The 26,185-nt window shown below is 37.5% G+C and overlaps 1 protein-coding gene across 2 annotated transcripts in view; it reads left to right on the plus strand.

Annotated features, from left to right (window-relative positions):
• The window catches only part of LOC126335398 (regulatory-associated protein of mTOR), a 275,566-nt gene that overhangs the window by 224,646 nt on the left and 24,735 nt on the right, over positions 1 to 26,185 (plus strand). For both annotated transcript variants that reach the window (XM_049998641.1, XM_049998642.1), the window contains 2 exons: positions 3,222 to 3,392; positions 6,753 to 6,991. In XM_049998641.1, the coding sequence (XP_049854598.1) occupies positions 3,222 to 3,392; positions 6,753 to 6,991 (410 nt within the window). The remainder of the gene's footprint in view (positions 1 to 3,221; positions 3,393 to 6,752; positions 6,992 to 26,185) is intronic.

Here is a 26,185-nt window from a genome sequence, read left to right on the forward strand (position 1 = left end):
GCTCCAAGGTAGCGCAGAGAATGCGACAATATGCTGAGTTCTCCACAAAGTCACAGCACAGTTCTCATTGTGGAAAATTTTGTCCATCCAGTCTGTACTGTCAGATTTGCAATTGGAGTGTCTGTATCAGTGCATGCCAGCCTCAGTTGATTGGTGGCAGCCTCTGGCATTGTATTTTACTCTTGACTACTGAGACATGGCAGGATGACAAGTGCACCTCCTGGATACAACAGCAGTGGAGTTGAAGGTAACAGCATCAGTTGTCATGGCCACCATAGGCTTAGCTGGTTGTTGTGGTGTCAGAAAGTGCAAACCTTGGTGACGGCTGGGAGAGAGCACTTGCCAGAAGAAGGAGCCGCCACAATGGCAGGCTTCCATGTTGAGTGCTGTTGAAAGACCAAACCATCCAAGTCTGGCAGATGAAGACTGACAAAAATCTTGCAGAGTTTTTAGATGTCATGACTGTGACCACATAGGTAATCAAGAAGAGTTTAACTTTTGCCTTGTCTTGAAGTTTCGCAGACTGCCTCGGTCATCAGGGTTTTTAAATGTGTGCTCTAGAAATTCTACATCCCTCTTACTCTGGGGGTGAGGATCAGAGCAAAAGCAAAATGATTAAACCAGCAGTGTGTTAACTTTTATGAGACTCTCTGCAATCTGTAAGATTTTTGGCTGTACTGTGATGCATTTAAATGGTGGCCTTTGAAGTTGTACTCCTTTTGTTATTTCCAAAGTATTGTTGACATTGGTGTCCTTGATTTTACTGCAGAGATCTTATTTAACATTGCTTATAGTTATTTTTTCTACAGAAACATTAATTATACTAGATATATCCTGTCAGATATGGATATTGCAATGTTAGAGATAATATTTTACTAGAAATTAATATTGACTGTTCAAATAAAAATGAGGGAGGAAGAGATCACATTTCAAATGGAGGCCAGCATTGTAATGGACAGATATTAGTATCATAGTTTACTCACTATAGACATAACAATGAAAATATTCAATTTTTGACAATATAATATATTTGGCAATATAATGTAATTGGATAGATAAAAACTCTACTCACTAAGTGGCAGCAGAGCACACACATTCCAATGTTCTCTGGACGACATAAAGAGACAGTGTGTTGCTGGGGTGCAAGACTCACACATCTCTCAGTTCAGTTAACTTGCCCATTGTGTGTAGCTGATCCTCTTCTCTAGTTAATCTGCTACATCAATCTCCCAAAAGCTTCTTTTCCGAAGATATGTTGCTGGTTAAAGGAATTTACTAACTACTTCTCTATTCTTGAAATATTTTGTGTACTTGTAGAATACTTTTCAGTTCAATCACAATATATTTTCACTGTTCATATACAATAACTTCGGCAAGCTAACTCATTCTTCAAACATTAGAATCATTTACACTTCTTCAAAATACCTTACATGTGTCTCGCTTCGATCATAACCAAGACATAGAGTAATTCGAGGATCTCTAGTCTCAAACGAGTCCAATTCGTGAGTGTCCTTAGGAAATTACTTTCAACTGTCCACTAGTCTTTTTATGATCATCACAGACATTAAAGACTACTACATAAACTTTTCTTGTTCTTCTTTGCCCGTACACAAAACTCTGTGGACTGTACAGCAAGTACTTGTTTGCAGCCGTTCAGCCACTGTGTCCATCTATTTCCTCGTGGCTGTTCTTTTTGACCTGCACATACGAATAAACTATGCGCAATCAGCTGATTCATTTCTCCATTTTACTTACGCAAGCTTACGGAGCCAATGGCTCATTCTTCCAGCAGAAGGGTTGAAGGGGAAGGAAGAGGTGTGAAAGAAAAGGAAATGGAGAGGTTTAGGAAAATGGGTAGTGTTCCGTAAAGTTACCCAGCATGTCGGGTCAGGGGAGTCTTACTGGATGGGATGAGAAGGAAAAACTGATTGTTGGGGACTGCACCAGACAAGATTTGAAAACCTGAGAGCTTAAAAGTGTCCTGCGTATTGCACTATTTTCCACTTTTAAGCTCTCAGGTTTTCAAATCTCATCCAGTGCAGGCCCCAACAATCAGTTTGTCCTTCTCATCCCATCCGGTAAGTCTCCCCGACCCAGGATTCTGGGTAACTTTTCCTAACACGGCTCCTTTTCCTAAACATCTCCAGTTCTTTTCCTTTCACTCCTCTTCCTTCCCCTGCAACACTTTTGCCAGAAGAAGGAGCCACTGGCTCTGAAAGCTTCCATAAGTAAAACTTTTTTTTAATATGTGTGTTCTCCTGGCACTAATTGGTGAGTAGATTTCATCTATCCTATTACGTTATGCCACTATAGACATAGGTAGTTATCAAAGGAACTCTAATGATGACCCCTGTTTAGTTTGGAGATAAGGTTGCTCAAATAAAACTAAATTCCTGTCAAACAGGCTTTGGAAGGCCCAGCAGTACTAACTGATAGCCGTATCAGCATCATCTCAAAGGCATCATTTGATGTGGATGTGGAGGAGTGCTGTCAGCACAGTGCTCTCTCCCAGCTGTTATCAGTTTTTGTGACTATTGCTGTTACTTCTCATTCGAGCAGCTCCTCAATTGGCCTTTCAGGGGCTGAGTGCACCCAGCTTGCCAACAGTTCATGGCAGACCTGGAAGGTGTCACATCTAAGTGCTAGCCACACCCAACAGTGCTCACCTTTGATGACCTTGTGGGAACTGATGTATACACTGTGGCAAGGTTGTTGGCAATGACGCTCAAATTTCTCACAATGTTTTAATGCTAGCACAACAGTGAATAATAAACACCCATGTCCATGATATCTATAATTCTTTGCAACCTACAGTATTATTATTTTTCTGTTCGCCTCCATAGTGCAGCAGTAGTGTTACTGCCTATCATGCAAGGGGGCCCGGGTTTGATTCCCTGCAGGGGACTGGGTGTTGTGTGTCCTTGATCTTCATTTTCATCATCAGTGCCATGCAAGTCGCCAAAGTGGCGTCAACTAAAAAGACTTGCAATATGGCAGCTGAACCCCGAAGAGGATATCCTGGCCAATAAATGCCATATGATCATTTCATTTCATTATTTTTCTGTTACTTCTTATGAACTCTCCCATAGGTCTCACAATAACCACTAAAATGTGTACGTTTCTCTTATTTTATTTTATATACTTGAATGTTAAAATTACTTACATGCTTCTGCAGTAGTTTTGGGCACTGAAACTTGAAACCATATTTTGTGGATTGTCAGGTATCAACGCAATCACCTGCTACGCATTGAAGCACGTGATGAACAACGCAGGATTTTAAGCAGCAAACTTGAATCACAGGTGTTCAATGCTCGTAATCCTAATGCTCCTTCAGTCATTGCTTTTCATCCATATGATACACACATTGCTGTTGCAGGAAAAGACTCATTTGGGTAAGTCTGTAGATATAGAATGTTACATAATATGATGGCTTACAGTAAAACTGTAGATATAGCATGTTACATAATATGATGGCTTACGATTATTTTTTATGTATTTATTGTTTAGATTAGATTAGATTAGATTAATACTTGTTCCATAGATCATGAATATGACACTTCGTAATGATGTGGAACGTGTGAGGTTAATAAAAGATGTCTGTACAAGAAATTACATTACACAAAATATTGCATGACACTAATGATTAAGGTTTTTTTTTTAACTTAGTTTATATCTAAAAATTCAGCCAATGAGTAGAAGGAGTTGTCATCTAGAAATTCTTTTAATTTATTTTTAAATGTTAGTTGGCTATCTGTCAGGCTTTTGATGCTGTTTGGTAGGTGCCCAAAGACTTTCTCCTGGTGTTATAGGTATGCACACTGCTATTACTTTTGAATTGGGTTGGATTATTATCAACAAATTTCATAAGGGAATATATACAGTGAGGTTACTGTGAGGATCCCTAGATCCTTAAATAGATGTCTGCAGGATGACCGTGGGTGGGCATTGAAATGCAATTAGGTCACTTGTCTAAAAATATTGTTAATACACTTCAAGACAAAAAAAGTTGACATGCCATCAAGGAATTGCCCAAATGGGATGGAAATTGGTAGATGTAATGTACATTATAGACAAACAAATAATTACAATTTCAGAAAAAAATGATTTATTCAAGAAAAAGAGCTTCACAAATTGAGCACACATTGATCCACCTTTTGCCATTCTGCAAGCAATTATTCAGCTTGGCATTGATTGATAGTTGTTGGATGTCCTCCTGATGGATATCTTGCCAAATTCTGCCCAACTGATGTATTAGTTGGTAGAAATCCAGAGATGATTGGAATGCCCTGCCCATAGTGCTCCAAACATGCTCAGTTTGGTAGAGATCTGGCGACCTCGCTGGTCAGGGTAGGGTTTGGCAATCACAAAGACAAGCAGTAGAAACTCTAGTTTTGTGCAGGTGGGGGGCCTTATATTGCTGAAATGTAAGCCCAGGATGGCTTGCATGAAGGGCAACTAAAAGGGACGTAGAATATTGTTGATGTACTACTGTGCTCTATCGGTGCTGCGGATGACAACCAAAGGAGTCCTGCTATGAAAATAATTGGCACCCAAGACCATTACTCCTGGTTGTCAGGCCGTATGGTGTGCGACACGACAGTCAAATTGGTATCTCATCATTGTCCGGGGCATCTCCAGACACGTTTTCGTACTGGAATCTCATTGACTGGACTAGAATTGTCTTCATTGGTGAGTTGCGCTTTGAACTGAGCCCCGATAGCCAGTGAAGACGTGTCTGGAAATGCTCCAGACAGCAATGGGATACCAGCCTGACAGTCGCCCATCTTTACGGCCCGAGAACCAGGAGGGATTTTCAGGGGAGCCATTTCTTTTCATAGCAAGATGCCTTCAGGTGCATCCATGGCACCATAAAGTATAGTGTCACATCAAAGATATTGTATGCCTATGCCCTCCATGGTAAGCCATCCTGGGCTTACATTTCAGCAAGGTAATGCCCACGTGCACACAGTGAGAGTTTCTACTGCTTGTCTTCGTGCTTGTCAAATCCTACCATGGCCAGCAAAATCACTGGATCTCTTCTTATTTGAGGACATGTAGAGCATTATGGGCCAGGCCCTTGAACCACCTCAGAATTTTGATGATCTAACATGCCAGTAGGAGAGAATTTGACACAACATCCCTCAGGAGGACATCCAGCAATTCTATTGACCAGTGCCAAGCTGAATAATTGCTTGCAAAAGGGCCAGAAGTATTATTGACTTGCTCAATTTGTGGAGCTATTTCTGTTGAATAAATAATTTTTCTGAAATTGCAATCATTTGTTTGGCTGTGCCTGTACATCATACCTATTGATTTTTGTTGCATTTGGATAATTCCTTCATGGTGTGGAAATTTTTTAAAATTTTTTTTCTCTCCCTTGGAGTGTAATTTGACAGGATTACCCCCTGCATAGTAGCTCATTTTAGTCCCACAAATAATAGTGTGTGGGATGTTTTTTTGTTACATGAGGTTCCAAAGCATCTTTGTATCACCTTTATATATGCTATTTCAATAATATTTTTGTAACTATTATGTTCCTGTTGTACCATTGTGTAAAATGACGGAACATCTCATTATTTAATAGTCCTCATTGCTTTGTTATTTCTTTAAAAAGAAATGTCATATAAGTTTGAGTTTGAAAAATCTTAGGTGTTGTTATATACTTTGTATGGTTGCTGGTACCCAAGGGGACTTTAAGATACATAGTTCTTAACTGTGTAATTGCCTGTAGCAGACAGGATTTTGGGTGGTGTCCAACTATTTAAAGACATGCATATGACCAGATTGTTGTTTCAGAAACTACATAATCAATTGAAAAATGGCTATGGTAGATTTTGCTACTCAGGATGAACTATAAGTATTGATAGTAACTTGATTTGTGAAAAATGTGGTGGTGTAGGAATTTAGGAAAGTTCATGAAACCACTTTATGCATCGCTATGTAAGAATATGGTTGCCATTCTGGAAAGTATTTGACATTATGATGAAATATGCAAAATATTAAGTAGTGCCATAGTTAGTGAAATTGTCACCTTGACCATAAAAATTATGGCAACTAATGTGTAATGTCAAAATTTGGAATCTAGTAAGTATAAAGGCACAAATCAGCAATGGAAAATTGTAATAGTCTGTGATTTTTTCATTAATTATCTCATAAGTTAATTAAATGATTTAATTGGCTAGATAAAAAATCTACTCACCAGGTGGTGGCAGAACACACATATAAAAAGAGGTTATAATTAGAGATCTTTGGTTTTTATAAGGTAATTAGTTTTATGAAAATTTGGATATGTTATTGTAAGTTGTAATGTAAGCATTTCTAGTGGTGTATATTATCTAAATGTGTGGATTAACTTGTTAATTTTTTTCCTTGACAGACTGTGGTATTATTTTCAGTTAGTTCATTTCTTCTAATTAATGAATATTCCAGTAAAACTAAATGTAGCATTAGAATTGGCGTATTGAAAAGATTACCTTGAATAATGAATTGTAGTGGGGAAAAGCTTAGCTAATGTTTTGATTTATTTATTGCTTAATACTTTCATACTACCTAGAAAATGATTGAAAACTGAGAAGTAAACAAAGAAAAAAATATTAGTTATTATAAGGAGTCAAAGTTCATGACACCTGGAGCCATTCTAACTTGCTATGTCTCTTTACAGTTTTTAAGACTACTTCAAAAAGCTATAAATTAAGGATGAGAAAACATTCTAGTTTTATGATTCCACTTCATCATGTGTAAATATATTTCAGAATTTGGGACTGGGTAACTGGAGTCAAACAAAGCTACTGCTATAATCGTGCTTCAAAACAGTCTCGCATCACATCTTTGGATTTTGTAAATGGCCATGACGTTTCTTTGCTGCTTGTTGGTTCAGATGATGGAACTGTACGTTTATGGGGAAACTACACACTGACCAAGGGCAAGGAGCCAGTTCTGGTGACTGCATGGCATGCCCTCTCCGACATTCAGAATCCTCGCCAAAATAGTGGTTTGTATTTTTTGTTTTCCTATGTTTGTTACAAGCTGTATTGTATTATATTTGCAGGTAATAAACATCTGTGGTATGTTTGTTATAGATCACTTTCTTAAGTCCATTCAGATTCATTAGTGGAGTACTTTATTGTATCCAGGTATAAATAAAAGGTCTGTGGACTAGCAAGTCAAGAAATGGCCTTTCTTTGTATTAAAATATAGGTATATCTATTTCCGAGGCAGAGAAGTGTAGTGTAGTATATTTATTTGCCTCTGGATCATTTGATGGAATATTGTTAAACATACCCAGTTTTATGGTAGCATACATACACATATCCAATCTAATTACAACTGAGGTAACATTATAATAATTTTTTGTTTCATCAATGAAGTTTTTCTTGTCTGGAAAATGTTGCTTCCTAACTGTTTGCCTCAATAATATTCTTTTACATTGTATTGACAAAATGAGACTAACCGACCTTTCGGTACTTTTCTAAGTAGGGTTCATATGCATGCTTCTTGTTTGGCATGGTAGTTAATTGTGTTCAGTTCATTGAAAAAATTAATAATCTATTCAGTTTCATTTCAGAAATTCCATGTAAAATTTATAATCATTACAATACTGTGAATTTCCTTTTAACAAAGAATTTGTTAATATCAAGTACATAATTTTTTCTTGCACATATACTAAGGACATTAAATTTATTTCTATCTTGCAGGGTCCCTATTCAAGTGTGCTTCCTTTTTTCTTTCCATTTTCAGTGAACCACTGTGATGTGTTTATCCTCAGCAAAGAAATTCACCCTGAAGACTTTTATATTAGATGTGAAATTTGAAGAGAGACTAATAAAAAAGAAAGGAAGAGTAGGGTTTAAAGCCTCTTTGACAATGAGGTCATTAGAGACAGAGTAAACAAGATTGTGGAAGGATGTGGAAAGGAAATGAGGTGTTTCCTTAATTATAAAACTAAATTCCATCTGAACAGGCCATGAAGGCCCAATGGTACTGACCGGCCGCTGTGTCATCCACCGCCCACAGACGTCACTGTTGCAGACATGGAGGGGCATGTGGTCAGTGCACTGCTCTCCCAGCCATATGTCAGTTTACAAGACCAGCTAAATTGAAATTTAATTAGGCATTTAAGCTGTGGAGGTACAGGGACAATAGCACAATCAACTTTGAGATCCACTTTCAGCTTGTCTTTCTTATGTGCTGTACCTACTTTTATCAGTTATTAACTTCATCTCCATAGGCAGAAATCTGCATGTTGAAAACTCACAAGCCCCTATTTTTCGACAATTTGAAATGAGAGAAATTACTTCATCATAAAAATGCATATATTAATTCAAATATTATAGCCAGAAACCCTTTTCATAATGCTTTTCTGTAGTTAAAACCTTGACATTCAGTACATTAATACATCAGTTTTGACATCACCATTCCTTATCATGACCCCCAGAATTCTCTGGTGGATAACATGTCTCTGAGAAGGGTTGCACCTCCATGGGACAACTGCTGACCTAGCATGCTTCGTAAAGTGCCAACCAATTACCAGGGTCTTGTAGAAATGCCATGTCGAGCCTCCTGATTACGTGGTCACATAATGGAATTCCTACACAATATGCATTTTCATGTTTATTAACTGCCTAATGAAATTTCTTTCTGCAGCTGACAAACACAGTTTGTTGGTAACATGGGCATAGAGTACCCTATCACTTTCACGAAGTGATACATTACACTCCATATCCCCCACCTCAGAGGAATGATGTCATCATCATTAGAAAATATAACTAGCTAAACAACATTAGTAACAATGACAGCATTCACCACATCTGTCTTTTCAATCCCAGCTTATCTCTAATAAATATTCTTGTCATTAAACTTCAAAAGCAAAATGGAAGCCACCAAGTTTTGGCATATATTATCTAACCATAGCTATAGACCACTTCAGTCTTCAGGATGAATACTACTATTAGCACTAGTAATACCCCAACATTCTGGGCAAGTTTACTTATATGTCTTCGTACAGTTCTTTTATGTACTTTTGTAATTCATTGAGCTCATGCTCATGTACATCTTGATACAGAGCTCCTCTTTAAAGCAATCATACTATCAGTTGATTGGCCTTGTCAGTTTTATATAGCAGTCAGAAAACTGTTTTCCAGTTAATCCTATTTATTTGATTTTTAGTGGGTAGTATTTCGAAGTGTTGCTCTTCCATTTTCATTACTCATTCCAGGGACTTTGTATATGTGTCCTTTTATCGTTTAGTGGTACCTACAAAATTACAAAAGTCATTCTGACCTCTTAATTGCTTTTTATTTCTCATGAGTAAAACAGATAAATATGGAGTTGTTATACTCCATTCCGGGTTATACTAACCACCACTATAAAATTATATACCAACTCAACCATAGTGTTTAACCAATCATCATTCCAGTGTATAAATATCTCTTCATAAAAATATTTGTAATTATTCAACAAGAAAGTCCAAAAACTTTCTGGGAGTTTATGGTAGTACTCTTATTGCCATTTTATCGTTAGAGGCCACAAGGCAAACACAGCAGCACATTCTATTCTGCCAATCTGGCTGCTCTGCATTGCTGCTGTTAACTTGAGGAGTCACTGATCAATTAAAACCAGCAGCCTTTTGTTGCTCCCTGCATCATATTGATTTATTAAATTCTCTTGTGATCAGTAATATTTCACATAGCTCAGACTGTTGTATACATGGAAGAACCCTGGAGATACTAGAAGATATCAGATAGATTATATAATGGTAAAACTGAGATTTAGGAACCTGGTTTTAAATGGTAAGACAATTCCAGGGGCAGATGTGGACTATGACCACAATCTATTGGTTATGAGCTGTAGATTAAAACGGAAGAAACTGCAAAAAGGTGGGAATTTAAGGAGGTGGGACCTGGATAAACTGAGAGAACCAGAGGTTGTACAGAGTTTCAGGGAGAGCATAAGGGAACAATTGACAGGAATGGGGGAAAGAAATACAGTAGAAGAAGAATGGGTAGCTCTGAGGGATGAAATAGTGAAGGCAGCAGAGGATCAAATACGTAAAAAGACAAGAGCTAGTAGAAACCCTTGGGTAACAGAAGAAATATTGAATTTAATTGATGAAAGGATAAAATATAAAAATGCAGTAAATGAAGCAGGCAAAAAGGAATACAAATGTCTCAAAAATGAGATCGACAGGAAGTGCAAAATGGCTAAACAGGGATGGCTAGAGGACAAATGTAAGGATGTAGAAGCTTATCTCACTAGGGGTAAGATAGATACTGCCTACAGGAAAATTAAAGAGACCTTTGGAGAAAAGAGAACCACTTGTATGAATATCAAAACCTCAGATGGAAAACCAGTTCTAAGCAAAGAAGGGAAAGCAGAAAGGCGGCAGGAGTATATAGAGGGTCTATACAAGGGCGACGTACTTGGGGACAATATTATGGAAATGGAAGAGGATGTAGATGAAGATGAAATGGGAGATACGATACTGCGGGAAGAGTTTGACAGAGCACTGAAAGACCTTAGTCGAAACAAGGCCCCCGGAGTAGACAACATTCCATTAGAACTACTGACAACCTTGGAAGAGCCAGCCCTGACGAAACTCTACCATCTGGTGAGCAAGATGTATGAGACAGGCGAAATACCCTCAGACTTCAAGAAGAATATAATTATTCCAATCCCAAAGAAAGCAGGTGTTGACAGATGTGGAAATTACCGAACTATCAGTTTAATAAGTCACAGCTGCAAAATACTAACGCGAATTCTTTACAGACGAATGGAAAACTGATAGAAGCCGACCTCGGGGAAGATAAATTTGGATTCCGTAGGAATGTTGGAACACGTGAGGCAATACTGACCCTACGACTTATCTTAGAAGAAAGATTAAGCAAAGGCAAACCTACGTTTCTAGCATTTGTAGACTTAGAGCAAGCTTTTGACAATGTTGATTGGAATACTCTCTTTCAAATTCTGAAGGTGGCAAGGGTAAAATACAGGGAGGGAAAGGCTATTTACAATTTGTACAGAAACCAATTGGCAGTCATAAGAGTCGTGGGGTATGAAAGGGAAGCAATGATTGGGAAGGGAGTGAGATAGGGTTGTAGCCTATCCCCAATGTTATTCAATCTGTATATTGAGCAAGCAGTAAAGGAAACAAAAGAAATGTTCAGAGTAGGTATTAAAATCCATGGAGAAGAAATAAAAACTTTGAGGTTTGCCGATGACATTGTAATTTTGTCAGAGACAGCAAAGGACTTGGAAGAGCAGTTGAACAGAATGGACAGGGTCTTGGGAGGAAGGTATAAGATGAACATCAACAAAAACAAAATGAGGATAATGGAATGTAGTCGAATTATGTCGGGTGATGCTGAGGGAATTAGATTAGAAATGAGACACTTAAATTAGTAAAGGAGTTTTGCTTTTTGGGGAGCAAAATAACTGATGATGGTCGAAGTAGAGAGGATATAAAATGTAGACTGGCAGTGGCAAGAAAAGTGTGTCTGAAGAAGAAAAATTTGTTAACATCGAGTAAAGATTTTAATGTCAGGAAGTCGTTTATGAAAGTATTTGTATGGAGTGTAGCCATGTATGGAAGTGAAACGTGACGATAAATAGTTTAGACAAGAAGAGAATAGATGCTTTTGAAATGTGGTGATACAGAAGAATGCTGAAGATTAGATGGGTAGATCACGTAACTAATGAGGAGGTATTGAATAGAATTGGGGAGAAGAGGAGCTTGTGGCACAACTTGACTAGAAGAAGGGATCGCTTGGCAGGACATGTTCTGAGACATCGAGGGATCACCAATTTAGTATTGGAGGACAGCATGGAGGGTAAAAATCGAAGAGGGAGACCAAGAGATGAATACACTAAGCAGGTTCAGAAGGATGTAGGTTGCAGTAGGTACTGGGAGATTCAGAAGCTTGCACAGGATAGAGTAGCATGGAGAGCTGCATCAAACCAGTCTCTGGACTGAAGACGGCAACAAAAACAGACTTACATCTTTATTGTTCATTTATTACACATGTACAACAGAACTACAAATCCATTTACCTGGCAACTTGGGAGCAATACTCATAGGACCACAATGGTATTGAGTGTTACCTTCTCAGTGGTACCATCACTTTAATAATTACATCTACTTATGTTTATATTGTGGTTACAATATCCTGTGTAATATCATATGCCCTCTACTTCCTTACTTCCTTCAATGTGACTTATTTCCAGAACTCTAGAATTCACATGCCTCTACATTTTCAGATTCATTGATGTGCCAGATTTCTGTATCATATTCTTGAATGAATATTGATTGACCATGATTCAATTCGCAATTCGTCAAGAAGGTTCAAAATTTATGGTGATAGTTTTATGACCAAGCAGAAAATATTTTAAATTTTTAAGGCATCACACAATACTTAAATCTTACTTCCCTGATATACTATAATTTCTCCCACCTTTGGATAGTACTCTGCTGGAAGATGAAATAGTTTGGTGGTTTATTCTGTCGCCTACTTTAACCTTTAATCAGCTGGAAAAGCTGTGATGCAATCGCTTAAAAACTACTGTCAGTTGAAAGATAAAAAGGATAATTGATATCTGATGAAATAATGTTCTTCTTTTCATTAAATTACTTTTTAACTTTATAAAAAGCCTCTTGACAATCATCTGCCCACTTCCATGTAAGGTGAGCCTTTGTCTTCAAAAAATATGGTTAAATGCTTTCAATGAACTGTCCAGTAGCATACCAGATGACAACCTTTAGGGTACCATGGGCCTTTTCCTGAGTGCGGTGCATAGGTTTGGGCCAAAATAATATTGGAAGTTTTGTTTAGAGACAAAGCCATTCTTATGAAACTGCTTCTCAAATGACATCACAAAATTTATCAGAAATGTGTCATCATGGTCAATTTAGTCCAATAATGTTGTCTAGAAATTGCTCCTAATCACTTTATCTTCCCACTATAAGAGTTGAGCCGCTTGCAGGTCATATGAAAGAAATTTAGTATTCTGTTTCATAGTCCTCTGTAAAGTTGTGCAGTGGATTTGTAATGTTCTGGAATGGTGATGGAGAGGTCACTGTGGGATTTGTTACAGAGCTGCATGAACTTCTTGGATATTTTCTAGCATTCGAACTGTTGTTGTAGGCCCCTTATGCTTCACACTGGCACAGAATCCATCTTGTGTCATTGTTTTATCCACCTGGAAATTATTGCCTTCTGCCTGGAACACATGAATAATAGTCTCTTCCATAGTGCATTGCATATTGAACAGCCATGACACATAATACATGATAGATTTTGTTCCATACTGAACTGAAAGGCATACTGTGTGGGTCCAACTGAATGTGATAGATGGGACGAGCACATCTACATCTTCGCAGGAGCATCAGTGGAATATATGCCATTTCCTGTGGGCCATCCTGGAAGTTCAGTGCTCTTTTATATAATATTTTAGTCTTAACTCCTCTGCATCTGCTCTTCAGTTGCAGTTTGTGTGGCTAGTGACACAGTATAAGGTTTCATTCTGGCAGTTACCTTAAGAATACTGTTCGTATTCATTACTTTCCCAGGCTTGACACGAAATACTTTCTTATGCTTTTAACAGGATGTCTGGCAGCTATTGTTTTTACCCCTCAGTTAAACTTTGTCATTCTGAAACTTTGCTCCTAATTTTTCCTCCTCTTTCTAATCTTCCATGTCATATTCACTCCTGTGATTATATTTTGGCTGTATATCTTCTCCAGTATTTTGGTTTTAATTTTTTTAATTGCGTTACTCTTCTCCATCTCCTTTCTTAATAATTCTCTACATAAATTATCGGCACCTTTACCTGTACTCACAATCAATGTTTACAAAATGTTTCTTTATAAAATCTTTTACTAAAATCATATTTACATATAGTCGTGATATCACAAAAAATCCTACTCCCATTTCCCTTCCTTGTACTTCAACAGTAGCCAATACTTAATATTTTACTAGTTCAGTTAACTTCCCTGTTGCCCCTCCAATTCTCACCCAAGTCACAGACTTGATACTAATTTTTCTCCTCTTATTTCTTGTTTCTCCTTATCAGGTGGCTCCTCCTCCTTTCTTCCTTTCACCACTCAATATTCCTTGTTCCAGTTCTTTTCATGCTCGCCTTGCATAAATTTTAGGGTATCTTTCTTCTCACTGGCTCCTCAATATACTGGATGATTGTCAACCTTTATTTCCTTTCTTATGTAGAAAATGCTGCCTTTGTCTTCTTCAGGTATTAATCTATTTACTTCAGTGTCTTGCCCCTTAAGATTAACATCACCATCTTCACTCTTTCCACTACTTTATTGCTCTTAAACATCGTTACTCTTTCCATCAGTAGCATTATCCAACAGTCTTTCATTTTCATAAACAATGTTCCACTCATGGGCACTCAATTTTTTTCTTGTCACTCCAGATTCTTCAGTATTACTTAATTTTCCATTTATGCTTCCAGATGACTTAGAATTTTCTTCTTCTTCTTCTGCTTCGTCTTCATCTTATTTTCCTTCTTCCAAGATTTCTTGAACTAGACATCTTAGTGCTTGTATTTCCTCTGAATTTTCCAGTTACTTCATTCCTTTCTTGTTACTCACTGATTACTGTTATTTTTTGCCATTTCTCCTAGTTGAACCAGTTGCTTCTAATTTATCCAGTCCCTTATCTTCTTCATCCCATATATTTTCACCCGGTTTATTTATACTAATTGGCTTTTCACCTTCTTTTAATTTACACATTAGTGTTACTATTTTTTACTATCTGTATGAGGGGCAATCAAGAAAGTTTATGTTCGAAGGCTGTACAGCCCAGAATTGGTATGCCAGTCTGGCAAAATTGCTGTGATCATTAAGACAATCATTCCACAGACACTCCAGGTTGAAGATACCCATTTGGTAAACAACTGTGTCCTGCAGCGTGCTACACATCTTTGTCAAACAGGAATCATAGATCATTCAAGGCCTTTTTCATAAGGGACTGAAGGCATGATAATCGCATGGTGAGAGATCAGAATTTTAGGGGAGGTGCTAGAGTTATTATGTCCATAATGGATCAGGTCGGCCTCCCAGGTTGTGTCAAATAGCAAACAGCATGGAACTTGGTGCACCATGGATCAAGACAGTCAGGTAGATGCAGTACTTCTCAAGTTCTGAAAAGCTTTTGACCCACCTATGCTTATTATCAAAAGCACAATCATGTGGAATATCAGACAAAATATGTGACTCAGTTGAGGATTTCTTGGTAGGGAGGATGCAGCATGTTAGCTGGGAGGGAGAGGTATCTGCAGATGTAGAAGTAACTTCGGGTGTACCCTAGGATAGTGTATTGGGCCCTTGCTGTTCGTGTTGTATATTAATGATCTTGTGGACAATATTGATAATAACCTCAGACTTTTCACAGATGATGCACTTATCTACAATAAAGAACTGTCTGAATGAAGCTATACAAATATTCAGTCAGATTGAGATAAGCTTTTTGTGTGCACTGTTTGAAAAAATAAATAAATAATTAAATCAATCCTGTGAATATACAAGGTGTACAACTTTGCTTCCGCCGTTTGCCGATAGGTGGGACCAACAGTAAGTAGCAGTCAAAAGAAACAGATCGCAGATGTCAGGCAGTTAGCTTGGACCTCAGTCAACATAACCTCATTCAAACATTAGTTGATTTGTGTCTGCATCATAAAGTTGTTCTTGATTGAAAATGTCAGTTTACGAGCCTAATTCTCATCATTTGCGGAAGGTGTTACTGTTTTGTTTCAATATGAATAAAACAGCTTGCTGAGTATCAGAGAATGCTCTCAAGTATGTATGGTAAGGACGCTATTAGTGAAAGAACATCTCATTAGTGGTTTCAATGCTTCAAGAATGGTGATTTTAACGTCATAGACCAGCATAGTGGTGGAATGTTTTCGAAGATGCAGAATTGGAGACATAAAGCTGAGTGCAGACTCGCGTCAAACTGAAAAAGAATTGTCACAATTAGTGGGGGTGACACAGCAAGCCATTTCAAAACGTCTCAAGGCTATTGGCATGATTCAGAAAGAAGGAATTTGGGTCGTGTGTGAGCTGAAACCAAGAGACGTTGAACGGCATTTGTGTGTTTGTGAACAGTTGCTTCAGAGGCAATAAGGGAAGGAATTTCTGCATTGCATTGTGACCATGGACGAAAAATGGGTTCATTACTACAACCCTAAGTGCAAAAAAATCACAGGGATATCCCGACCATGCTTCCACATTGATGGCCAAACCTAATATTCACAGCTCCAAGATCATGCTCTGCATTTGGTGGTACCAGCTCGGTGTCATGTACTATGAGGTGTTAAAACCAAGTGAAACAATCACAAGTGCTCGTTATCGAATGCGTTTGAGCAGAGCATTAAAAGACAAATGGCCGCAAGACAGATAGAGCACAATAAAGTATTTTGCAGCACGACAATGTTCGACCCCATGTTGCAAAAGAGGTCAAAATGTACTTGGAAACATTAAAATGGGAAGTCCTACCCCACCCACCATATTCTCCAGACATTGCTCCCTCTGACTATCACCTGTTTAGATCAAGGACACATGGCCTGGCTGACCAACACCTCCGATCTCATTAAGAAGTCACAAATTGGATTGATTCATGGATTGCTTCAAAAGATGAACAATTTTCTTGATGCGAGATTCATACACTGCCCAAAAGTTGGTAGAAAGTAGTGGCCAGTGATGGAAAATACACTGGATGACACATGTGTAACCAATTTGTTTCACTAAATCCTCAAATGTTGGGGAAAAAACAGCAGAAGCAAAGTTGTACACCTTGTAATATTAGTGAGTCACAGTTGGAATCTGTAAACACATACATATTCTTGGATGTAACACTTAGTAGGGACATGAAGTAGTATGACCACATAGGCTCAGTCATGGGTGAAGCAGATAGCAGACTTCAGTTTCTTGATGGATTATAAGGGAAATGCAATCAGTCTACAAAGGAGATAGCTTGCAAATCACTCATGCAACCCAGCCAAGAATATTTCTCAAGTGTGTGGGACCTGTACAACATAGAGCTAGCAGAGATTTTGCACATATACAGAGAAGGGCAGCACAAATGATCATAAGTTTGTTTGACCCGTGGGAGAGAGTCACTGAGATGTTGAAAGAAATGAAGTGGCAAGACTTTTGAAGGTAGATGGAAACACTGCCAAGAAATTCTACAAAGTTTCAAAAATAGGATTTAAATGATGACTCTAGGAATATACTGCAGACCCCTATGTATTGCTCCCATAGGGACTGTGAGTATAATATAAGATTAATTATAGCATTCACAGAGACATTTAAACAATCATTTTTCCCGTGCTCCATACGAGAATGAAGTAGGATAAAGCCCTAAAAGCTAGTACAGTGGGAAATTCCCTGTGCTCTCTGCAGTGCATGGTTTTGCAGGGTACAGATGTAGAGGTAGATTCTGCAGTGGTGGTTTTCGACAGAGGTGCTGCCCCATACACATTCGTCATTCTCCGATGGATGTCTGTCAGTGTTTGTCCTTGGGGAGCCAAGAAAAAATAACAGCACATTTGTCCGTATTTGGTAATAACATCACCATACTTCACATTTCTGGATTTATAACATGCACATCGAAAAGACATGAATGCCACACTAAACCCTTGCCTACATGTTGGTATTTATGTACCCATATCAGAGTCACAGTGTGCCGTATGTAAGCTGCAACTATGCCCCCAAAGAGAAACTTTTTGATCATCCTTATATGTACTATTTGTACTATCTTTTTTTATTAAATTCTCTTTCTCCTTTAAAATTTTGACAAAACAGATATCAAACAATGGAATGTAACAATATTAGAGAGGACAGTGTGGTTTCAGTTGCCTGAGACTGTAGTCGTGTGTGTGTGTGTGTGTGTGTGTGTGTGTGTGTGTGTGGCCACGTGCGTGCGTATGTGTGTCTATTGTTGACAGAGGTCTTATATTGTTGATAAAGGCGTTAATGGCCGAAAGCTATAATTGTGTGAATCTTTTTGTTTTGCCTATCTGCGACTCAGCGTCTCTGCTGTATGGCGAGTGGCAACTTTTCCTTCTCTAATATTATTACTCAGATACACATTTTAGGTGGGGGCCATCTCTGATGCTCCCTTCTGTTTTCCTCATCCCTTTCATCACATCTTCCACCATAATAATGCTGCCTATTTACATCTCTTCTTTCATCATTACAAAGGGGGATAACTACCTCAATTTCTGATTCTGAATCATCCTATTCTTCTCATATTATCATCAACAAATGATCCCTTTGGCTTCTTATCTCAGTGTTACTGTTAAAACCTTTCACTACTTCATTATGAACCTGATCAAACCAGATTAAGAAATTCTTTACCATTTCAGAAAAAATCTGTAAAAATTTTACACTTTTCCCTAACTTCAGACCACCATGATATATTGTTTCAAGTTAAAATACTTTTCACATAATTAATTTTTCTCTTTTATGGCCTCCTTCCTAGCTAAAATCCTGCACTTATCTCAAAAATTGCTCAGTATTTTGCATAAATTTATTATTAACAAATCTGTTTAGTACTACCATCAGTCTACAAATGAGATAGCTTACAAACACTCATGCAACCCAGCCAAGTATGTATCAAGTATGTTTCATGCTTGACCCGTATCAAAGATACTGCCAGGCTAAACATATCCAAACTTGTTTTTACTATATTCATTTCTTGCTTAATTTCACTCAACTCTTTTCCAGTAAACAATTTCCTCTCCCCACGTTCACTAGTTTGCTCCTCCAATCAAATCTTGTCTCCTACTTTTTCTGCCTCCCCACGGACCTTGTCAAAACTTGCTTAGTTTCAGTTTCCATCTTCTTCACTTTGTTTCTCATTTCCTCGTGTACTTTCTTCCTCACTTCAGCAGCTTTCTTTTATATCTCTTAAGGCTTTTAACTTCTTCCTTCATTTCTTCTTTCAACTGTTTGATAATCCTATCCAGCCTTTTATTATTTTCTTCAGTTTTCTCCATTATGTTCTGCTTGTTATTGGGGCTCTCATTTCCCACCACAGGCTGCTGTGGATTTGAATTGTAAGTGCCATTTCTTCTGCAGATTGCTCCTAACTTCTAGGGCTTGCTTTATCCAGATATACCCACTCCTTGATGAACTCTTCTTGGGTGATCACACTTCTAGGGCTTGCTTTATCCAGATATACCCACTCCTTGATGAACTCTTCTCGGGTGATCACCCGAGAAGAGTACATCAATGGAGTATGGCGAGAAAGCCTGCAGTCACATTTACCCACTCATTTTCAGGGTTCCACTACTTCTGTATATTTTGATGTATTAAAGTGTTTGTCTAAATTAGACTGTTTTAAATGACATTGTCCACACCAGTTTTACAGGCCAAAACACTTTAATTGCACATTGATATTAAATATCCTACTGTTTATGACCATATTGAGTTTAATCTTCTTTAATTATGCACAGATAAATGACTAGCCACATACTACACTAGATTGATGATCTGTAACATGATTCTGGAAGTGTCGTAACCTAACATTGAAGCGACAGAAGGTGTGTGGCGGACATTCTGTTAACATAGTCTCTGATTAACATTCTCAGATCACCGTCCTTTCAAGTAGATAGTCACATCAAGATAAAAACTGTTCACATTCTGATCTCATTGTCACAGTAAAAATTATTGAAGATTAACACAGTTATTGAGATTAATTGCCAGATTACGGTAAATCATTAGAAACAGTCCCTGGATTACAGAAAGATCCCTCAGATGTGAAATTTGGATAAAACTTGGCACATTGTGTGAGCTGTGATAACTCATCTGCAGTACGTTTTTGGACACAGAACTTACTCATTTTATAACCCTCCGCGGACTGACTAAAATGACTTCCAGCAACCTCCCCTTTATAACATTATATAATTATAAATACATTCAGCTGTTTTTGTTTATTGTAGTTTTACAAGTTAAATTAAAGATATATGTTTCTGAGCAAATGGATAGTAAAGGAAGATTCTTCTAAATGCAAACCTTTGGATGAAACAATAATTGCTGTTGAATTAAGCTGTATAACTTGCCAAAATATAGTATTCTACTTCAGAAACAATGGCTTAGATAAGAATGCTAATTACTCTGAAACTAAATGAGTGCAAAAAAATTATGTCCTCCATATGACATCCCAAGGCCATGCGACGACAATCAATGCATTCACTGAAGTTCTCAATGGCGTTCACAAATGTGTGGTGGGATGCCAATAATAACTTTTTTAATTTCATCCTGCAGTTGGTATATTGTTTATGGTTTGTTCAGTACACTTTAGATTTCACAAATCCCCACAAAAAAAGTCACATGGTGTAAAATCACATGATCTGGTGGGCCATTCCTGTTTGCCATGCAAAGGAATAATTTTTTGAGGAAACTTTTCATTCAGCAGAGCTATCGCTTCACAGGATGTGTGACACACTGCATCATCTTGTTGAAACCAAAAATCATCATTTTTGTCAATAACAGGGAAATACCAATCAGAAAGAATGTTTTGGTAATGGTTGTCATTTACAGTGGCGGAAACTCTTCATCATTTTCAAAAAAGTAGGTGCTGATTACTCCTCCTGGCCAGAATCCACACCATAGTTGTGCATTGTGGATGCATCTCATCTTTCACAGTCACCCATAGATTTTTGATACCCCAAATTCTGCAGTTGTGCTTATTGACATATCCACTGAGGAGGAGTTGTGCCTTTCCTGAGAAAATTATTCTTTTTGTGAAGCTTTTTCTCTTCTCTTGTCGAGCCAAGGGCCATTGAGCAAATCGATGTGTCTTTCGATGAGCTGCAGGCTTCAACTCTTTTGTAACTTGAATCTTGAATGGATGCATTTTCAAATCTTTTGAAAGGATCTCATGCAGTGAACTTGGTGAGAAATTCAATTGTTGAGCTTGTTGGTGAACCGATTTTCTGAGGTTTACAATCACGTTGACATCCACAACCACAATGTTTCTTGTGTATGAAGAGAATGCGGTGTCCTGTTTTCTTAACTTTTGAAACAGAACCTGTGGTCTCAAACTTATGGATCAACTTCTGAATTGATGATTCAGCTGGAGCAGCATTACATCTGAGTGTCACACACAATTCACAAATGGTTGGCATGGGACCATCACTGTTTTTGTAATAACTGCTTATCACTTGGATGTTAGTTAGTTAGTTAGTTATATTACTTGTTCCATGGATCATGAACACGATTCTTTCGTAATGATGTGGAACGTGTCAAAGTACAAAAGATTCATTTATCCCAAATAATCTTTGTTAGTCTTATATACGGTACAATTGTTAATACTTACTGTATTTCTTTAGCCTATGTCTAAAAATTCGTCTATGGAGTAGGAGGAGTTGTCATTCAGGAATTCCCTTAACTTACTTTTGAATGCCGATTGGTTGTCTGTCAGACTTTTGATATTGTTTGGCAAGTGACCAAAAATCTTTGTGGCAGTATAATTCACCCCCTTTTGTGCCAATGTCAAATTCAATGAACGGTAGTGAAGGTCACCCTGTCTCCTAGTATTGTAGCTGTGGACTGTGCTATTAATTCTGAAGTGATCTGGGTTACTAACAACAAATTTCATTAGGCTGTATATATATTGTGAAGCTACTGGCAATATCCCTAATTCTTTAAATAATTGTGTACAAGATGATCTTGGATGAGCCCCAGACATTATTCTGATAAGACGTTTTTGTGCAATAAATACCTTCTTTCTTAGTGATGAATTGCCACAAAAGATGATTCCGTAAGAAAGCAACGAATGAAAATATGCATGGTAAGCTAACTTACTGATATGCTTGTCTCCAAAATTTGCAATGACACTAATAGCATATGTAGCTGAGCTCAATCGTTTCAGTAGATTGTCAATGTGTGTCTTCCAGTTTAAATTCTGATCAATACAGACACCCAGAAATTTTGAACAGTCTGCTTTAGCTAAAGATTTTCCCCCACACTCTATATTTATTTCCGGTGTTATGCCTTTCTCTGTACTGAACTGTATTTACAGTGTTTTTTCAAAGTTCAATGAAAGTCCATTTGCGGAAAACCACCTAATAACTCTTTGAAAAACATTATTTGCATTTTCCTCAGCTGATTCTTGCTTTTTAGGCTTGATTACAATACTTGCGTCATCTGCAAAGAGAACCAAGTTTGCATCTTCATGAATATAATTAGGCAAGTCATTAACATATATTAAAAACAATAAAGGCCCCAAGACAGTGTGGTACCCCATTCTTGATACATCCCCAGTCTGAATAATCTGATGCCCTTTGTGTCCTATGTGGGTTTACTGTTTCAACCTTCTGCATTCTACCAGTTAAATATGAAGTGAACCATCTGTGTACTGAACCAATCATTCCATAGTACTTCAGCTTATCTAAGAGGATTTCATGATCCACACAGTCAAAAGCCTTAGAGAGATCACAGAAAATCCCAATTGGTGATGTTCTACTATCCAGAGCATTTAAAATTTGATCGATGAAAGCATGTATAGTACTATCTGTTGAAACACCTTTCTGAAAACCGAACTGACATTTTGTTAAAACGCTATTCCCACTGATGTGTAAAGTTACTCTTGAGTACATTACTTTTTCAAACACTTTTGAGAAGGATGTCAGAAGTGAAATAGGACGATAATTGTCGACGTCTGTCTTGTCACCTTTTTTATACAAGGGTTTAACTATGGCATATTTCAATCTGTCAGGAAATATTCCCTGATTCAATGAGCTATTACATATGTGGCTAAGAACTCGACTTATCAGGTGTGGACAAGATTTTAGTATTCTATTGGAGATACCATCAGTTCCATGTGAGTTTTTATTCTTAAGTGAATTTATTATTTTCTTAATTTCAGACGGTGAGGTGGGTAGGATTTTAATTTCATTTGTTTGCACCGGAAATGCCTCTTTCATATAGAGTTCTGCCCTATCTGGTGAGCAGCTAGTGCCTATATTTTCAACTACATTTATAAAATGATTATTAAAAATATTTTCAACCTGTGATTTTTTATTTATAAGCTTTTCATTGTGCTTAACAGTAATACTGTTGTCCTGTGACCTTGGTTGCCCTGTTTCCCTTTTAACGATATTCCATATTGTTTTAACTTTGTCATCAGAGGTGCTAATCTCAGACTTGATACACATACTTCTGGATTTTTTTTATAACTTTCCTTAGTATATTACAATATTTCTTCTAATGGTTGAGCTTTTCTTCATTTCGACTTATTCTAGTGTCTTGGTATAGTTCCCATTTCCGGCTACAAGAAATTTTAATCCCTTTAGTCAGCCATGGTTTTTTTATCAAGTTTATTTGAATTATGATTCACTAATTTCTTAGGAAAACTGCTTTCAAATATACCCACAAGTTTATCATGGAATAAGTTAAATTTAACATTTGCATCAGGTTCCCGATAAACATCCTCCCAGTCTACCCGTTTCAAGCTTTCCTTAAATTGTTGAATTGTTATATGGTTAATTGGGCGTATCTTTTTTTTTTTTTTTTTTTTTTTTTTTTTTTTTTTTTTTTTTTTTTTTTTCCACATTACCGTATGGAGCAAAGTCATGAATTGAAAGTAGCTGTGCATCGTGATCAGAAAGCCCGTTCTTAATAGGATATGTGCTTACTTCTTTTAATTTATCTTGGTCTATGAAAATGTTATCTATCAGGGTGCTACTGTCTTGTACAATACGAGTAGGAAAATCAATGACTGATGTCAGATTGTAAGAGCAAAGTAATAGTTCAAGGTCGTTCTTCTTGCTTGAGTGTTTAAGAAAATCTACGTTAAAATCTCCACAAATGATTATGTGTTTTCCTTTTTCTGACAGATAACGCAGCAAGAGATCTAGGTTTTTAAGAAACATTTGAAAATTTCCAAGTGGGGACCTATACACCGTCACAATTATGAATTTACTACTGTCCATTTCAAGGTCACAAGCGCATACTTCAATGTGCTGTTCTACACAGAATTTTACGGTTTCTATGTTTTTAAAACCATGTTCCCCCTTAACATAAATGGCAGCTCCTCCTTTCTCCATATTGTCTCTACAAAAATAAGTTGCTAGTTTATACCCATTAATATTTACATTTTCTATTTGTGTAGTTATATGATGTTCAGACAGGCACAGTACATCAACTTCTGTTGTATTTTTAATATTCTCAAAACAAATTATTAGTTCGTCTATTTTGTTCCTTAATCCCCTGATATTTTGGTGAAATATATTAACACAACTGTTTCCTCTACCTTTATTCGAACCATTTATTTTTTTACCTTTAAGAGCTGCCTGTCTGGACATCTTGTTCAACCTAAAAAAGGTGCCCCTATGCCCTTTTGGGTCACAGGGGTTTTGCCTTGAGTGCTAGTGGCCCCCTTTAGACGACCTACAATTAAATCAGCTAATCTATCCTTCCCTAGACTATTTAGGTGCAGGCCATGTCGAGTGTATCCCCATCTCCCAATGCTACCAACAGGCACTGTATAAATGTGTGTTTTTGCACAGTCCAGCAGCTGCTCGCTCAACTCTCTGTTAACTCGCTACACAGAAGGGTTAAGCGAGGGCTGATCGTAACGCTGCAATACCTCAACAAAACCCACATTCGTACATCCTGTTGCAGCTCCTATTTTATCCAGGTCACTCTTAATATCATAATTCCTATCCTTAGCCAGGCTGTTTCCTGCCCCACCTATTACTACCACCTCATCATTCTTGTCAAAGTCCCTACAGAGTGGTCCTATGTCTTCTATCACCTGGCTAAGCCTAGCACTTGGCTTAATCAACTCGTAACCTGGTAATCTGCTCCTAATTTCTCCTGCACTAGTTGGCCTACACCCCTCCCATGACTGCTACCTAGCAGCAAGACTATTCTTTTCCTATTACTAGATTTTCCCAACCTAATGCTGTTACCAATTTTAGTAGTCTGCTGCACCCTACTTTCAACTACTCCTGTTTTTGGCTCCTCCCTTCCTACTTCAGGTAACAAGGAGAATTTATTCATAACTGGAACTTCAACAACATCTACATGGCTGGTCCATTTTCGCGATTTCCTTGTTACCAATTCCCATTTCCCGCAGTCTTTTTCCCCCTTTAACTTAGCTAATTCAGTTTTTACCGAATCTAGTTCAGCCTGAAGGGCACACATCTTTTCCTCCTGTTGTACGAATCTTTTTTCTATACTACAGAACCTACAGTTCCATGGGAGAGCCAAAAGCATAATCTCGTCAAATTTCCCGCTACATGAGCCCCAATGAAAAACACCCCCACATCCCCCACATACCACACCCGATTCTATCTTCCTACAGCAGCTTCCACACTTAGTACTCATGGCAATGTACAGTAATAAAATTTAAACAATGATCTCTTAATACAACAAACTAAATTCTTAAATCAGTAAGATAATGAACCTACAATGGATGTAATCTAACGAGCTATGTGAATTTAAACAATCGTTACCTGAAAGTAAACAAACGCCAAATGGAAAGTCTATGAACAAATAAGTTTGAATAATCTACAATCCGACGATAAAAAGTCTTTAATTATTGACCAAAGAAGTATTTAAGATTATAGGCGCAAAGTTAAGTAATAATAAGAGGTCTACACACGCACGAAATTTACGCCTACAAATGTAAACAAACACTGACGAAAACCAGCCGTTAAGTAAAACCTTCTTTACGAGTAAAATATGCTAATATTCGCGAAACCTTCATTACACAGTCTAACACAGACGTTAATTTAACTATCTAAACTATAATTTACACTAAGTTTAATATTATTCTATTACTGAACACTTAACTTTTGCCAGAGCTCCGAAAGCGCGCGCACCGCTTGCTCCAAAGATAAGTTGCAGCACTCCATGACAAAAATAAAAATCAAACACCTCCACTTACCACACAAAAGCTATCAAGCTACTAATGGGAAGGATTGCAGATAACAAACATGAAAAAACCATAGCTGCCTACTGTCATATGACAAAATGGCGCAAAATTCAAATTCATCCTTACTTCCCAGACACACGTTACTTTATCTGAAAGTTAGCACTGGGATATATGTCTATGTATGAACAATGATAATGAAATTTGCTGTTAATGGTATGTGTAATTAGCACAGTTTTTAGGTAAACTAATCATGCTTATGAATTCCAATCAACTAAATGAATGTA

The sequence above is a fragment of the Schistocerca gregaria genome, chromosome 2 (genome assembly GCF_023897955.1).
Source record: "Schistocerca gregaria isolate iqSchGreg1 chromosome 2, iqSchGreg1.2, whole genome shotgun sequence".
In the NCBI taxonomy this organism is placed as follows: Eukaryota; Metazoa; Arthropoda; class Insecta; order Orthoptera; family Acrididae; genus Schistocerca; species Schistocerca gregaria.